A 15,448-nucleotide genomic window follows, 5' to 3' on the forward strand; every position below is an offset into this window, starting at 1 on the left:
AGGATTACACGCGCAGACGTCCCGAGGTTCATCGCTTTCGGTGCCGATGCCTCGTCGGCAGCGCTCTCCTGCTCAACTCCAACCGCCTCTTCTCCTCATCTTTCTCCTTCCCCAATACGTGCAACTCCCTCTGTGCGATTAGAGTCTGATCGCACGATCTTTCATCATGGTTCGCGAGGAGCTGATCTCCTCTGCTGTAAGTCCTCCGTCCTTCAGCCCCCGTACTGCGCATTGTGGAGCTAACTTGACGTTGCTTTCCAGGTGACATGTGGGTGCCCGAGATATCTTCTATCGCAACAAAGCATACTGATAGAATGTTTAATATAGTCCTGCAAGATCCCTCGGTGGCCTCTGCTCCGGTTGAGAAGAGGATATCTTTCCTTCAATCGAAGAACTTGACGAAAGAGGAGATCGATGTAGCCCTCGCTCGCGCTGGCGAGGACCCATCAGTGGCAGCAGCATCACCAGCGCCAACATACCAATCTACACCACAACAAGCCGTATACCGACCACCTCCACCTCCACCACCTCAGGGATATGGCTACCCTCCATATGGCCAGTGGCAACCCCCGCCTGAGTTAGTTTGAATGCCTGCTTTCATACTTACACGACGGGACGGCTAATCGTGTTATCTAGGCCTCCAAAACGGGACTGGCGTGACTGGTTTATAATGGCTACAGTCATGGGAGGAGTTAGTTATGGAGTCTATTTCGTAGCAAAGGTAGGCGTCCCGCGCCGCTCACATGTCAAGTTCTAACAAGACCAGCGATACATCTCACCTCTAATCGCACCTCCGACCCCGCCACAACTGGAACAAGACAAGCAAAACATTGATGAGCAGTTCTCTCGGGCCTTTGCTTTGATTGAACAACTCTCCACAGACACTGCCGCCTTGAAGTCGGCTGAAGAGACACGCACAGAGAAGTTGGACGCTACGTTGCGAGACGTAGAAACCCTCGTCGCCGACTTGAAGACTGCTTCGCGACGACGAGACGATGAGACTCGCCGTATCAATGACGAAGTCAACGCATTGAAGGATGCTATCCCGAAAGCACTTGAAGGCGCCCGAGAGGGCAACGAGAACCGTCTGCGAGAGCTCGGAACCGAATTGAAGAGCTTGAAGACACTTCTTAGCAACAGACTTGGAGGCGGTTCTGCATCTCCTATCACCGCCAGAGTGCCCGAAGCCACCGCTCCCTCCACCTCTGAGTCCGCTTCGCCTTCTGCTCCTGCTGCTAACGGAACTACACCCGCTTCTGAGGGTCAGAATGGAGCCGCGCAAGCAGCGCAATCCCCAAGCATCAACCCTACCAACCCCCTGTCACGGTTCAGCAAGTCTCCATCCATCCCTGCATGGCAGTTAGCCGCTGCCAACCGCAACAAGCCCGCATCTCCTTCCCCTTCGGCTTCTGGTGCGGACTCTACCACTGAACAGTCAAGCGCCCCTGCCAGTTAAATTCACCTCTCGGTGATATTATACATTTTTCTAGAGCCCAATTGTTCATCCCCTGTACTCAAAGTATGCCAATAATGCACAATTACGGAGTTATAATTTCAATGGCAAAAGGAGCTTACTTTTACCATCAATTTGAACATTGTCTTAATATGTATTGTAGCGCATGAGACAGCGTACCTAACCCGCAAGGCCCTTTGAAATCCCAGCCTCCTGGGGACAATCGCGGCAGACCATAAGCGTACCTTAAGCATGTGAAAATGCATTCCGCGGAGCCAGAGCCAATCTCCAAGTCTTGGCATCTCCGATCTTGCATTGACGTTCACTTGATCTCTTTCATCTTCCAATCCAGCATTACAACGAAGGCAAAGCTAGGGACCAGAAAACTTGAGTGGCAACTTGAAAACCCTCGCTACTAGTGTACGTTGTGAAACCTCAAAAGAACCAGCGGCACTCACCATGCCACAAACTACCTCCCTACGCCGAAGATCAGCCTCCCCCTCACGCCCGCGCTCACGATCTCCAACGGCAAGATCTCACGAACGAAGCAGACGCCATCATCGCGATGATCGCGAACATGATCGCGACCACCGCGAGAGACATAGGCACAGAGATAAAGACAGGCATGAGCGCTCGCATCGCCACGACCGCGACCGCCGCGCCGAACGCCAGGCCGAAGACCCGATAGTCCTCCCCTTCAACACGCGACAGTTATCGAAACGAGACCTCGAGATTTATGAGCCTATGTTTGCTATGTACCTTGATATTCAGAAGGGGAAGTTTCTGGAGGATATGGATGAGGAGGAGGTGAAGGGAAGGTGGAAGAGTTTTGTGGGGAAATGGTAAGGCAGATTCCCTTATCCTTCGCCTTTTGAGGCCACAATGTGCTAGGAGGATATTGCCATCGGAACGAGGGGTTGACATATTAGGAACCGTGGAGAATTGGCGGAGGGCTGGTATGACCCTGCTACATTGGAGAAAGCGCGGAGTGCCGATGCGCCCCCGCCTGCTCCTGCGCCGAGGGTCTCACATAGAGATACACAAGAAGAAATCAAGCGGCAAATCGTGCCTAGCGCTGGTGACGATGACGAGGATGGCGCAGACGACGATGACGATGAATACGGTCCCATGCCCCTCTCAAGCCGAGGCGGAGATCGAGCACCAGGCCCAGCAATACCAAACATGCAAGATTTGGAGCTGCGCAAAGGTATATGCCCCATACATTCCTTCGCTTTAACCCTACCAAGCCTGACTGGTGTTTCCAGAACTCGCCGCCGAAGACGCCATGGCAGACCGATATGACGCGCGCCAACAACACCGAGCAGAGGTCCGCTCCCACAAGTCCTCCCTCCGCCACATGGAAGACGAAGTCGCGCCGCGCGCAGAACCAGGTACACACGAGCGCCGCATGGAGAAGCGCCGGGAGGCTGCCGCGTCAAATAAGGCCTTCTCAGAGGCGCGCCGCGGCGGTTCACCTACAGATGCGGCACCTGATGATGAGCTTATGGGGTCCGGCGAGAACGATCTGGACGCTATCAAGAACGCAAGAGCGCAGGACCAGAGGAAGAAGAATGAGAGGGAGATTAGGAGGGAGGAAATTCTTAGGGCACGGACCGCGGAGCGCGAGGAGAGAGTTAGGCAGTATCGGGAGAAGGAGGAGGAGACGATTGGGTGGTTGAAGACGTTGGCGAAGCAGAGGTTCGGTTGATATCTTCGTTACACAAGTGGAAGGGGAAATGCGAGCTTGAAAGAGACGATAGTATATACGTTAATCAACTCAAATAGATCTATCTATAACTTTTAGTATTTCGACACCCGTCTATACCATTACCAACGCCTTCCATCAACCCTTTCTAAGATATCACTGTTTCCTCCCGAGATCCAACTCAGCAACCAACCTCAACCCATCGACTTCCTCCCCTTTCTTAACCTTCTCCTCACCACCAAAGAACCCATCAACCGCAACCCCAACAACCCCATTAAATAACCCCCCCACAACAACATTCCTCAGCTCCTCTCCCGTCTGCCCAAAGTCCGGGAAAGCATTAACCTCCAACAACCAAACATCCCCCTTCTCATCAACAAGAAAATCAACACCAAAGATCTCAAATGCATTCGGCACAGTCTGGAAGTGGATCATCATGCCGCGGGCTGCAGCGGTGAAGAGCTCGCCTGTTACTGCGCAGATCTGGGTGTAGATTTTCTCTTTCCAGTCTTCGCTAGGGGACGAGGTTGGGTTTGGTTCAGAGGGGAGAGACCAGAAGCGTTTCACGGTTTCGGACTCGGGGACGGATTTGTCTTGGAAGCAGGTGTTTGTTAGGTGACGGGTTAGGTCTGCTACGGGGTCTTCCTCTTCTCCATCACCTGAAGGGGAGGTAGGAGAGACGTAGGGCTTCGACGCAAAGAGCGCGAGCATCTCCCTGAATACATATACCTTCAATGACCCCGTTGCAAGGACATATGTTCGGATATGGAACTTGCGATTGTTGGCTGAGGGGAGGAGTAGAGGCGGGTCGATGTAGGGCTGTGCAATGAAGTGGCGGAGTTGGGAGGTTATGACGCCGCTCTTTGCATTCGCGTCGTCGTCGTCGTCGTCGTTGCCGTCTGCGTCTTCGTCTTCATCCTCATCTTCCTCATCAGAATCAACCTCCCATTCTTCAAAGATCTCTCTAAGCTGATCCTCGCTGTTGAATAGTCGGATACCCTGACCGCGATCACTCATCCCGGGTTTCAAGATCCACCAATCCTTCTCGCTATCCGGCCTCTCCTCGTTCTTCTCAAAACTTTCGCGAAGCTCGTAAGCCTCAAGAAGCGCGTCGTCAAGGAACTCGGCGTAATCGAGCTCAAAGTCAACAGATGGCTTAACATGCTTGGCCAGTGCACTCTTGGGATGCTTGGTGATCCAGTTGGCGACAGTGTTGGAGAGGTAGTGCTTCCGGATGAGGGCTTTGCGGATGATGTAGGCGTTCGTCAATGAGGTAGCAGGGTTCATCATGGCGTGCTCAAAGTCAAGCCGTTCGTATTCGCGGTATTGGAAGACAGGGGTCGATTTGGTCGGTAGGTCTGAGATTGAGGTGATGGGGCGGTGGCGCGTGCCTATGCGAGATTTGAGTGCTGACTCGACGAGAGATTGCACGTAGGGGTCGTCGCAGTCCACTATGGAGTATAGGGCTGATTCTTCAGCATTATCCGGGGTGCTCGATCTACGCGATTTAGGACTATCAGACCTTCGTTGTCCAGATAATGTAGGCTAGGGGCCGAGGTTTGCTAGACGAGTCCACACACAGAACGTAACAATCGCTTGATATATGTAAAGAAAGCGCAAGGTGTATGTTCTAAGCGATCGTCTAACAGGATCTGCTTCCGAGTCCACTCACAGCTTGATCTCCCCTTTGATACCGGGCGTATGCATGAAGTTGGCCTTGAGCGGGGTGACACTGCTAATGTCAGTAAAATGTTCCTTGCCAGACGAAAAAGGTTTGCAAACCTAGTCATGCCCTCCTTAACAGTCCAGCCGTCATTGCCAGGCTCACTCTCCTCCACACTCCGATAGACATCCGTAAACTTAGGCGCCCAGACAAAGTGCTTATGCGGGATACGCGATCTTGTTCCAGAGCTTACACTGACGCTCGCAGTAGGATCCTCTCCCAATTTCTCCTCCTGATCCCGCAGCGTCTGCTCGCGCTGGTCCGGGCTCTCCACAGGCACCTCAGCGTCAACCGCATCAAAGCAGCTTCCAGATGACCAACGGTTGTCCAGCATTTGGGTATACATGACCTTGCTCTCACTAACACCCGGCTCCAGCGGCACATTCACGCTGTACAAATCAACGCCGTCATCCCAGTTCTTCGCGAGGTGCTCAATGACTCGAACGGAGTGCTTGGATGCCTCGGCGATGATGACGGGGTCATGGTTGCGTGAGCTAAATGCATAAGAAAGCGCAATTGAGCGTTTCCCACATGCAGCGCCCTCCATCGCCGCACCGATAGTCCCACTCGACATCGCAAAGAGCGCAGTGGTGTTACGCCCGTAGTTGGGTCCTGAGACAACGAGGTCAACGGGGCCGCGGTCCTGGAAGTAATGATAGAGACCGATCTGTACGCAGCTGGCAGGTGTCGAGTTTATGAGAATCCACTCGTCACCGTCCGGGTCGTTTGCCCCGCGCGGGTACTCGTGTGTCGTGCCATCGTCCTTGTGCAGCGTCCCGGGGCGGAAATAGGTTGGTTTGACGGCGGCTCCGATCAAATGGGCTTTACCGATCCATGATCGCTGTTGGTGAGGCAGGACTACGGAGACTGTGTGGCCTGCGGATTGGAGGGTGTGGACGAAGGAATGGATGTACGGGGACGACTCGTTTGACGGAGGGCCGTCGTCGTTGGCGACCTGCAGGTAAATGAGGTTGTGAGCAGCCAGCAGAAATTAGTCATTGAGTATAACTTACCAGAATATGCATTGGAAAAGGAATTATACGAGTCGGGAAGCTGTAGCGAAGAAGTGGGAAGATAAAAGTACGAAGAGACTGTGAGGAGAGCGACTTCCCCGCCTGTTATCGATAGCCGTCGGGTAGAAACTAAGACACCATCTGCCCCCGGAATGGCATGATACTTGGAGTCACTTTGTTCATGATTTCATTATTTCATCTTACAATCTCAATTACAAGAGCTATTGACTCTCCTCTTCCTTGAATAGTCGACTCCGGCGTCGCTGCATACCCGAAGCCTCAGCACTCTCTGTCGCAGTCCCAGAACCAGTTTCCGGCGGCATTGACTCGGGCGTCAGCATCCTGTTTCTCCATGCCACATCTTGGTCTATATCTCCTTCTGTATCCGCCTCAGAGTCTCCGTTCAGAGGCTCTTGCTCGTCCTCAGACTCCGCGAGGCCGAGTTTCTCGGACGGCTCTTGTTTGATTGTCGGCTCATACTCGCTCTCGGCCTCCTCCTTAATTGTCTGCTGGTCCTCTTCTTCCTTCTTCACGCCCGTATTGAACAGACAAGCCAGTGTAACCCATGAGAGCGAAAAGGAGAACATAGAGACACTCCAGAACATGAAGGTAAAGGCGAAGAACGACGGTATTCTCCACTGGTACATGATCCATCTGTAGTCCGTTAGCTACACCGCGCGGAAGCGCAGAGACAAGTATACATACCGTAACCCAGTAAACCTCGTCCTAAACGTCACCTTGGCCGAATAAACCTGCATAACCTGGTGACTATGAATCTCCAACTGCAAGGTCTCAGGGACATTATGCGCGCCGCGCGAAAACTCCACGCCCTCCATCATCCTAACAACCAGCCGCTCAGCCTCGCGCTTCCAGCCAAGGATGTACAGAGGCAAAAATGAGAATCTCGACGAGACATCAACCAGAGGCGAGGCATACGTCAGGATCGCAGGGCGACGGGAGTGCGATATCGGCGGGGCAGTGATATTCTCGCCCGTCTGTGCGGACGTCGAAGAGTGCGATAGGAGCATGAGATCGAGCATGAAGTTCCCGGTTGCTAGGTTTGAAGGTGTTCGAGGGAGTTCGAGTTCCACGTTCACATCGTAAGGAGAGGAAGAGATTAAGCCTGAGTCGAGCGTTGCAGTTCCCCAGGGGTGGCCATCTCTATGATAAATTATGTTTGTTAGTCACGCAAAACTCATGGTCTGATGCGGCTTCGTGATGTAGAAGAGGACAAACCCAAACTGCAAATGCACAACGCGCTCCAGCCCAATTTGTGGAATGAAGTTGTAATAGAAGACCCCGTATGCGAGGACCGACACAAATATCATGCAAATAGCGGTCGCAAAGAAGAGAAATGTACCAAGGTATGCCGTCAGGGCGTTCTTCGAAACGAGGGGGCGCAATCGCTCCAGCACCGTGTTCTGTGTTTACCCCGTTAGTTCAAGCTCCTTAGCTAGGATTGCAGGTGGTAACTACCGTCACCCTTGTGGCGTACGATGGGCTCTCATAGGAACCCTCATCTGACGAGTTGTCTGAGTCCATATTGTCGCCTGTTGGGCCTTCAGGCAAGGCCGTGGTGTTGGTGGTTGAGTGTCGGAGTCTGGGTTTGGCCGCGGCCCAGATTATGTATCTACGTCACTATCGCCGATAAACTGGGGAGCCCCCTCCAATTCAGTTCCACCTCGCACATTTATTAGCATGATTATACTAATGTAATCGATCTACAAAAACATGACAGTGAAGAACAATTCCAAACATGAACACCCAATTCCATTATAATGCAGATCAGAACTCATTAAGACCATGTTTTATAGCTTATCGTTACAGGCCACCACACGGCTTTAGCAGTGGTAAGACACCAAGAGAAGAGAAGATAAAGGATAAACAGGAAACAAAATATAAGCTGAGAACATGCTGCCACGTCCTTGTATGCATATCCCTCCCAGTAACCCAGCCGAGAAATGATGGCAAATAGAAAACAAACATCAAAAAATGAATAGCAGGGCAGGTTCCATATCATAATCCCGCCATTATGCTTTAGGTTTTAGCACTTCGTGTCATGAGCGGCGTTATAGAACACCATAATGTACTGTGACTTGTACTTCAAAGAGATATCGTGGTATCGCTTAGGCCATGGCCCTAGGGCTTTGTTGTTGGATGTGTTGCAGGAGAGCATCAAATAGACGGCCGATCTGAGGATTGATATTAGCATATATCGTAACAACGGAAAGAAGAAAGATTCTTACCTCAGGCGCAGCCTGGATGAACGGCAAATGGAAGAAAGCATAGCTTCCATTCTGAAGCAACTCCTGCAAGGTGATGATGAGTCCCCAGGGGTGAGGACGGTGGACGATGAGTCGTTCCAAAAGCACCCGAATGATCTGCTGTCGAATGTCTGATTCGTCCTGCTCGGTGTAGTCTGTACCGAAGAGGCGCAAGATGGCAAAGCTGAAGAAGTAGGTGTGACTGTTGGGGTAGCGGAGCTGGTTTGCCATTGCGCTCAAGAGATAGTAGCGAGCCTCGGGGCGCAGAGCCTTTGCGAGCTTCTCCAGCAATGCCGAGTGAGGCGAGCTCTCAAATGCCGTGCGAATGTTACCCTTGGAGGCATTGGCAGACACTGCACCCTGACCAACATAGAGTGCTAAAGCGTTCAGCAGAACGACGTTGACATTGATTGGAGTGTTGAAGAGACCCGATTCGGTGCTTTCCAGGCCATAGATAACGTCGCGAACTTGTTGGATGGTCGAGTCCGACGCGCTGCCGCTCTGAAGGGCACTGTCAATCACACCTTTGATGCCGGCACGTTGCAATGGGCCAGCGGTATCCCCTGCAATTCTTGGTGCCTCACGCATCTCCTCCAGGCGTTCGACTTTGAGGCCTTCGCGGAAAGGATCGGGGAGCTTCTGGAAAGAGGAAGGGTAGGCACTCAAGACCAAGTTGCGGAGCTGCGCACAGTGGGCTGGGATGACGTTGCAGAACTGGAAGTGGTTTTCGGCAACAAACTCGGGGAAATCATGGTGGAGAATCAGGAGAATGCGCAACACGCCCTTGTACAGATCCTTGGCAACGAGAGAGATATTCGCCGGCTTCAACTGCTCACCAATGTAAGAGAGTTGGGCTTGCATGATCTCACAGTAGAGTCCCCACCCGGCCCGGTCCGCCATGTTGAGCATGCTAGACATGAAGAATCGGTGGGAAACTAGGGAGAACCATCCGTAGACGAAGGTAGGGTAATACTTGGGTTGAAGAGACAGCAGCTTGTTGGCCAGCGTGAACATCATCTCTTGGTGTTGGTCGTTATGCTGTAGACCGCTCATCGAGTATTCACAAAGGATGCTGGAGAATAGCCTGAAGAAGACTCTCTGGTTGAACGCTTCTCCTCTCATGACCTGGTGGTGGTTGAGTACAAGAACCAGGACGGACAGGATCGAGTTGAAGTAGGCAGATTTGCTGGTCTTCACGGGACCAGTGCCCTCGCCCTGGAACTTGACTAGCAAGATGACCAACTTGGCCAGAGCGTCAATGTAGAGGAAAGCCTCATCCAGGCTACCGTTGGGGTTCTGAGACTCGTGTTCGAACATCGCAACAGAAATGTCGATGCTAAGACGGAAGAAGAGCGCAGAGTCTTCTTGGTTGGCCATCACCTGGCGCTGGTGCATATCCTTCAGGAAAGAATAGTATGTACGGTCGACAGCGCCTGGTGCCTTGTAGATACCAATCCACTCAGTGAAGATGTACTCCATTTGATCCCGTTTCGAACGAGCTTTATCCGAGAGAAGCGGGTTCACGACTTCGGGTACTCCGGATTCGCGCAGCTTCCTGATGATTTCGTTGGCTGGGGCAAGGTTTGAGTCTTCTGCGAGCCACTTGCTCATCGCTTCTAAGCTGCCAGAGAAATCAGATCTCAGAGCAGAGGGCTCTTCGTTGAACATGATCTGGTCCATCAAGTCGGCAAGAACGTCTAATGCAGCAGTATTCTTCTGGAGAATGAGCCTTGTCAAAATCATATCAACCCGACGAATGTCCAAAAGTCCAGCATCGATCAAAGCCACAGTCACGGGAACATTGAACATGTGCTCATCATCCACTTCGGAAAGGACGGTCCAGGTATAACGAGCAACGAGCGCAGACATGTCACACAACTTAGCCAGCAAGTGCACGAGCACTTCGATTTCCAAAGTGCTTTGGGTTTGCGAGTAAAGGCTTGTGCAAGCCTTGAGTGCCGTCAAACGAGCCACCTCTTCACCGTTTGGTGACGTAACGATGGAGCGCAGAGCTTGGTTGTATTCTTCAAGTACAGTGCTGTCACGGCCGAGATCCTTGACGTGCTCTTCAGTGGCGTTGCGAGCCGTTTGCTGGAGGTCGGAAACGAGGCTCTCAACTCTTTCACGCGGGTTCTGGTTCTCAAGGAAGCCATTCAGCTGAGATGAGGTTCCAACCAAGGCGGACTGCTGTAGTCGAGCATCTTGCTGCGGCTGCGGCTGCGGGGTTCTGTGAGGAACAGCGGGTTGTTCTGCCGGAGTGGAAAGATTGGGGATTGCCGGGTATGGTTCTTGAAGAACGTCGGGGAGTTGTCGGCCAGAATCGGTGGAGACATTCTGAGCGTGGGCTGTTCCTGGTCCACGAGACTGGCGAGCAAATTCTTCGTAGATTGCCAGCTGTTCCTTGTTAAGACCGCCCGGGTTTTGACGGTAGGGCTCAGGAATGAAGAGTCCCCAGCGGGTCATTGATGGATCAATGAACGGGTCGTTTGGACGAGCCGCCCGATGGCGTCTGCGAGCCTCCAATTGAGGTTCAATGACCTTCTCAATCTCAGGAAGTGACTTCTCTTCGGCTGCCTTCTCGACTATACCGCAAGCAGCATCAAGATTGTCGTTAACACACATCAGGATGAGGCCCTCGGGCATGGGCTGGTCCGAGTACTCTTGCTGGATCATGCGAATGTAGTTGGTCATGCTAACTTTCAAGGGCTCCTTGCACGTCACCAGAGCCAGGCTACCCGCAAGTTGCCTGACCATGTTACCGGCCGCATGTCGGAATTTCTCCTCATCCGGCTCCATGGCAAAGTCCTTCGAGACGAGTTGGACAGTAGAGATCGAGGCAATCGTGACAGAGCGTTCCACAACAGGAGTGATAATCTCGGCAATCGCACGCTCCACTGCAGTGTGCACAATCTGTCGGAGAATGTTAGGATCAACCATGCTGCTTGCAGACGATGGCAGGACCAAGATCTTGTCCAAACTGGGAAGAGTTGACATGATGGCGGCGGGCGAGAGTCTTTCGTTACGCAGATTCTGGCCAAGGTTGCTGAGCGTCATATCCTCGAACGCTTCCAGGCCATCAGGAATATTGGCAGCTGACAGCGCATCCTCAATGTTCGCTGAACGATCCCGGATGATGACAGACGGCTCAATGGTCTTGTGGTCGAGTTCTAGGTCCTTACAGAGAACCTCAATCTCGAACTTGAGGTTGAGTTTCAGCTCCGCGAAATGGTAAAGTTCCATCAGCAGGGCGATGATATCCATAAGCCAGGGGTTGGGAGGTTTGAAGACGGTTGACCGAGTGGCTTGGACCAGCACCTTGCATGTGAACGGAATCACTATCGTCAACCGCTGGCTATCGTATCCTTCCAAGAGAAGCCCCTTGAAATAGATACTCTTGTGTTTGATCGGCTTATCCTTTGCGATGGTCAAAGACCCGAGCCACGAGCCCAGATTCTTCAGGTGACTTCTCTCCGTCGAGGAACCCAGAGTCGCTTCGGAGTTGAGCAATCTTGATGTGCTAGCGTAGGTCTCCCTGAGGACTTCGACCCACAGCACCTTGTCGTCGATGCGGTCGAGAAGGTCAAGGTACAGTTGTTGGAAATTAGGCTGCAACTTGGCACGTTCTTCGACCAGGTACTGGGCAAACCATTGATGATGCGGGTCTTCGAGAACATCAGTAAGATCCTGAAGCTTTTCATCGATGTTTTGCTCCGACACATTGTTCAGCACAAACAGTATCTTGTCCTGAACTTCTTCGTCCGGTTCCTCATAAAGCTCAGGGCGGAGAGGTGGATCGACTTCAATGGAGACGAATTTACGGTTCGCACCGTCAGGGACAACCGACTCCTCAATGTTTCCATTCGTAATGGAAGCCCCAGCAATACTATCCTGGCGTCCGTTCTCATCCCGAGCTTGATTCCCTTGGTCACGTAACACTTCCTCTGCTTTCTGGAAGATAGGCGTGCCCTGCAGGCTCGGAATTTGTAGCAGTAGGTGACAAAATCCAGCCCATTCTGGAAGCCGGTTGATCAGTTGCTCGATAGCTTCGACACCGAATTTGTACATCGGATCATGGACATCATGCTCCCGCACCGCCTCAAGTATCATACCAAGACCTACTTTCAACGTAATACCGTCGACAAGGCGGAAGTTGATAATACCACCGAACATCACGGCCGTCTTAGTCAATGCTTCCAACGGGTACTCATGATAGCAGTGGTATTCATCAATGAGTCCATGCACCATGCAAGCGAACAAGTCCTGCTCCAAAGGCTCACGGGAAGACTTGTATCGTCTCATAAGCTCCAGAATTTCTCTCAGAGACAGCTCTTCATGGTACATTTTGCCGAACAGCTCCTGCATTTTCTTGTCGACCGGCTCAGGCAACGAATTACCATTCTCACCATTTGCATCGATAATGTCATCGAACCCTTCACCGTAGTTGATCAATCGAGGGTAGGTTTGAATGCAGTGGCGCTGCACCGGCGTGAGATTTTCGCGGTCTCCGACGAATTCCTCCAACACCGATAATAAAGTGTAGACTGTCTTGACGGAGAGTGCAACCATCTGAGGTGTAGGTTGTTCCCTCCGTTGAACGTGGAGGTCGTCATCCGCCTTGATAGTGAGGAACTTGGACAGAAGCTCGCCCATATTCAAAAGACCTTTAGAAGCGGCATTGCGAACCCACTGCTCTAGATCAAAGGAGCCTTTGCGATGGGCAAGACAGGCGAGGTCCATAGCAAGGCCATTGGTATATCCAAGAAGGTAATCTAACCAGTTGTGTTCCATGGCTTGTTCGTAGATCGCTGCAGTTGAAAGGGGATTGCGCGTAAACATAGCGAAAAGTTGCTCTGCCATGAATTGTTTATCTTGACGCCAGGCGCCATGCAGACCAAGCTGATATCCTGCCTCTTGCTTCAGAATGAAGACCTGTAGAGTCTGGAGAATGAAGGTCTGTTGAACACTGGTCCACGGTTGGGGAAATGTGAGGGCGGAGCACAGAAAGACGGGAAGTTCTTGCTGCACAATTTGCGTGATAAGCGGCTCTGCAGCCACCCATTCAGACTGTGAGAACAAAGCCAGATCAAATAACGCTTTCATGGCATCCAAAGACCGGAGTGGCGACTTCGCGGCACGTTCACCTTGCAAACGGACAGGTTCGGGGCCTTCAGAAAAGAAGTCAGGAGGGAAAGTGGCGCGGAGATTAGGTATTAAGGAAACATCGGTTCGTGCTTTGACAAAGGCAGTCAGGAATGCCCTCTGAGCGTCGCGGTGTTCCCAGTCACCGCCCCAGAGCTTTTGAATGTCCAACGTTGAATCCTCAAGGGCTATCGACAGGAGCGCCTCGTACAGCTTCGTGAACTGCCCTTTGTCGAGCTTTAGACCCCGGCGATCAAAGTTGCGCAAGACGAGCGCCCAGTTGATTTGCTTATCGCCATAGTGAGATCTGACAGCCGTAAGATAGGTCTCTAATGAATAGTCGCGCCAATACTGGGACAAGATCAGGAAAAGAAGGGCAGCTGCGACGTGTTCTTCGCTCCAACAGTCTGTTCCCGCCGCTGTTATGACTTCGTTCACAGCGTCAAGGCTGGATGTTGCTCTCGGTCCCTTAGAATGAAGTAGCCGTACCAGTGTATAGTTCGGGTTGACAAAGTTGAACATCTGCAGAGCGCTTTCGACTTCAATAGGCAAATCCACATTCAGCCTCTGATACCGATACTTAATAGCCTCCTGCAGCTGGTCTTTCATTTCAGCGCTGATGTTGCGAGGTGGGTATAAGATAAAGCGTTCCACCGTAATCCCAATGAACGAGTTGTTGAAGTCTTTCGATACATCTGATGGATTCGCAAGGCTCTGAAGGAAGGGATTCACCGAATTCGTGAGGATGGCGTCGGCTGGGGCGAAGCATGTCAGTAACTTAATTCTTTTAAACATCACCAACAAACGTACCTTTAACACGCAGGTCAGGTTTGCTAGCGGTCTTGAAAGTCAAAGCTAGGGCGACCTTGACGATAGGATCAAGCTTGAAGTGATCCAGGAAAGTAGAAAGATCAAAGTCTCGGAAAATATCGCCCTCTGACGCATCGACGGTCTCCGCTATTTTTTGGGCCTGCTCTATATCCTGAGAAACCTTTTGCATCTCCTGGACCAGAAGTGGATAGTTTCCTGCATTTTCGACCGATTTGTTGAGACCCGGAAAGATCTGGGGGGCGTTGCCTGTGAGAAGGCGTCTGAAATACTTAGAGAAGACCTCCATGCCGTTCGACTCGACGAGCTATCAAACATCAGCGTCATCCTAACAATGTGAAACGAAAACATGCTTACCTTGTGAATCTGAGCGGCTTTTGTCTCCCACTTCTCGCGACCCTCTTTCTCTGTAATGGAGTCTAATAACAGGAACACCTGAGCGATGGATATCTTAGCCAGCGAGGACTGACTTCCGTGAGCCGCAGCGGACCCCGGTTTGTCGGAAGGAAATCCGGTCGGTGAATTCACGCTGGACAGCAGCGGAGAGAAGGTTGCGCCTCTGGTAGAACCCGTCCCGCCTCCGCCTCCCCCGGAGCCTCCACCACCCGCGATGGAACCCGCTGCGGAAGCCAGATGTGACCCTGACAATGGGGTATGAGCTCGGATTTTGGGAGAGGAGAGAGATTGACCGGGCAGTGGCTGGGGTTGCTGCGAGCCAGATTGATAGGAAGCGAAGGGCCCTGGTGTGGATGCTGGTGAGGGCACGCCTCGACCAAGTGGATGACCCCTTGAGGAGCTCAGGACGGCGGAGAACGAGGAGGTGAGAGGAGAGGAAGTTGAAACCCCGGGGCAGGGGCTGTTCGTCTGAAGTGGCCCGCGGGCAGAGGGGTTGGAAAGATTGGTCGCAAGTGGTGCCAGCCCCCGACGAACACTGGACTGCGATACGGGCGGACCCCAGGGAGACTGCTGTGACCGCGTAGGCCTGGTCGAGGAAGACTTATCGGTGCCAGAAGCAATCGACGATTGAGAGGAAGGGGGAGGGGGAGGGAAGGTCATCTAGGAGACGCGATCATTTGATCTGTTGTTGGCGAAATTTTGTGTATGATGATAATAGTCAAAAAGATGAACCCAAGGTAATTGCCTAATGAGCGGTACTTGCAAGAAGCGAGATCTTGCGGTGGGAGGGGAGAGACCGATGGCAATGAGAGAGGATGTGTTGCTTTGTGGCAGAGAAGTTCGGAAGTCTCAATGACGGGCAGAGAAAGCGAGACTGAGTGGCCGGAGAGCCTCGAGGCGGTGGGCGGATGCCTGAGGATCAAGGTT

The 15,448-nt window shown here is 52.3% G+C and overlaps 4 protein-coding genes across 4 annotated transcripts; 2 read left to right on the forward strand and 2 right to left on the reverse strand.

The window, feature by feature from the left end:
- The first annotated feature begins 22 nt into the window (after nucleotides 1-22).
- Nucleotides 23-1,578, forward strand: pex14 (putative peroxisomal membrane anchor protein (Pex14)). The gene is made up of 5 exons (XM_073767297.1): nucleotides 23-196; nucleotides 262-268; nucleotides 328-577; nucleotides 637-721; nucleotides 767-1,578. Exons 1-5 carry the CDS (start codon nucleotides 167-169, stop codon nucleotides 1,454-1,456), a joined length of 1,062 nt encoding a protein of 353 aa, XP_073632686.1. The 5' UTR covers nucleotides 23-166; the 3' UTR covers nucleotides 1,457-1,578.
- Nucleotides 1,579-1,786: 208 nt separating this feature from the next.
- On the forward strand, nucleotides 1,787-3,216 carry BDV14DRAFT_165123 (uncharacterized protein). Its single transcript, XM_073767298.1, has 3 exons — nucleotides 1,787-2,295; nucleotides 2,383-2,660; nucleotides 2,719-3,216. The coding sequence occupies exons 1-3, from the start codon at nucleotides 1,913-1,915 to the stop codon at nucleotides 3,159-3,161; spliced, it is 1,104 nt and encodes a 367-aa protein (XP_073632687.1). The 5' UTR covers nucleotides 1,787-1,912; the 3' UTR covers nucleotides 3,162-3,216.
- A 98-nt stretch (nucleotides 3,217-3,314) lies between these two features.
- Nucleotides 3,315-7,436, reverse strand: BDV14DRAFT_187191 (putative adipose-regulatory protein-domain-containing protein; the record flags this gene model as incomplete). The annotated part of the gene is made up of 8 exons (XM_073770923.1): nucleotides 3,315-4,656; nucleotides 4,831-4,890; nucleotides 4,941-5,836; nucleotides 6,111-6,115; nucleotides 6,166-6,548; nucleotides 6,600-7,055; nucleotides 7,131-7,315; nucleotides 7,371-7,436. The coding sequence occupies 8 exons, from the start codon at nucleotides 7,434-7,436 to the stop codon at nucleotides 3,315-3,317; spliced, it is 3,393 nt and encodes a 1,130-aa protein (XP_073632688.1).
- Nucleotides 7,437-7,553: 117 nt separating this feature from the next.
- Nucleotides 7,554-15,360, reverse strand: BDV14DRAFT_165129 (CCR4-NOT core subunit CDC39). The gene is made up of 4 exons (XM_073767299.1): nucleotides 14,483-15,360; nucleotides 14,108-14,432; nucleotides 8,141-14,052; nucleotides 7,554-8,086 (listed from the first exon to the last, which is right to left on the reverse strand). The coding sequence occupies exons 1-4, from the start codon at nucleotides 15,179-15,181 to the stop codon at nucleotides 8,021-8,023; spliced, it is 7,002 nt and encodes a 2,333-aa protein (XP_073632689.1). The 5' UTR covers nucleotides 15,182-15,360; the 3' UTR covers nucleotides 7,554-8,020.
- Nucleotides 15,361-15,448: the final 88 nt, after the last annotated feature.

Source organism: Aspergillus stella-maris (genome assembly GCF_047715825.1).
Source record: "Aspergillus stella-maris strain CBS 113639 unplaced genomic scaffold BDV14scaffold_4, whole genome shotgun sequence".
Lineage (NCBI taxonomy): Eukaryota > Fungi > Ascomycota > Eurotiomycetes > Eurotiales > Aspergillaceae > Aspergillus > Aspergillus stella-maris.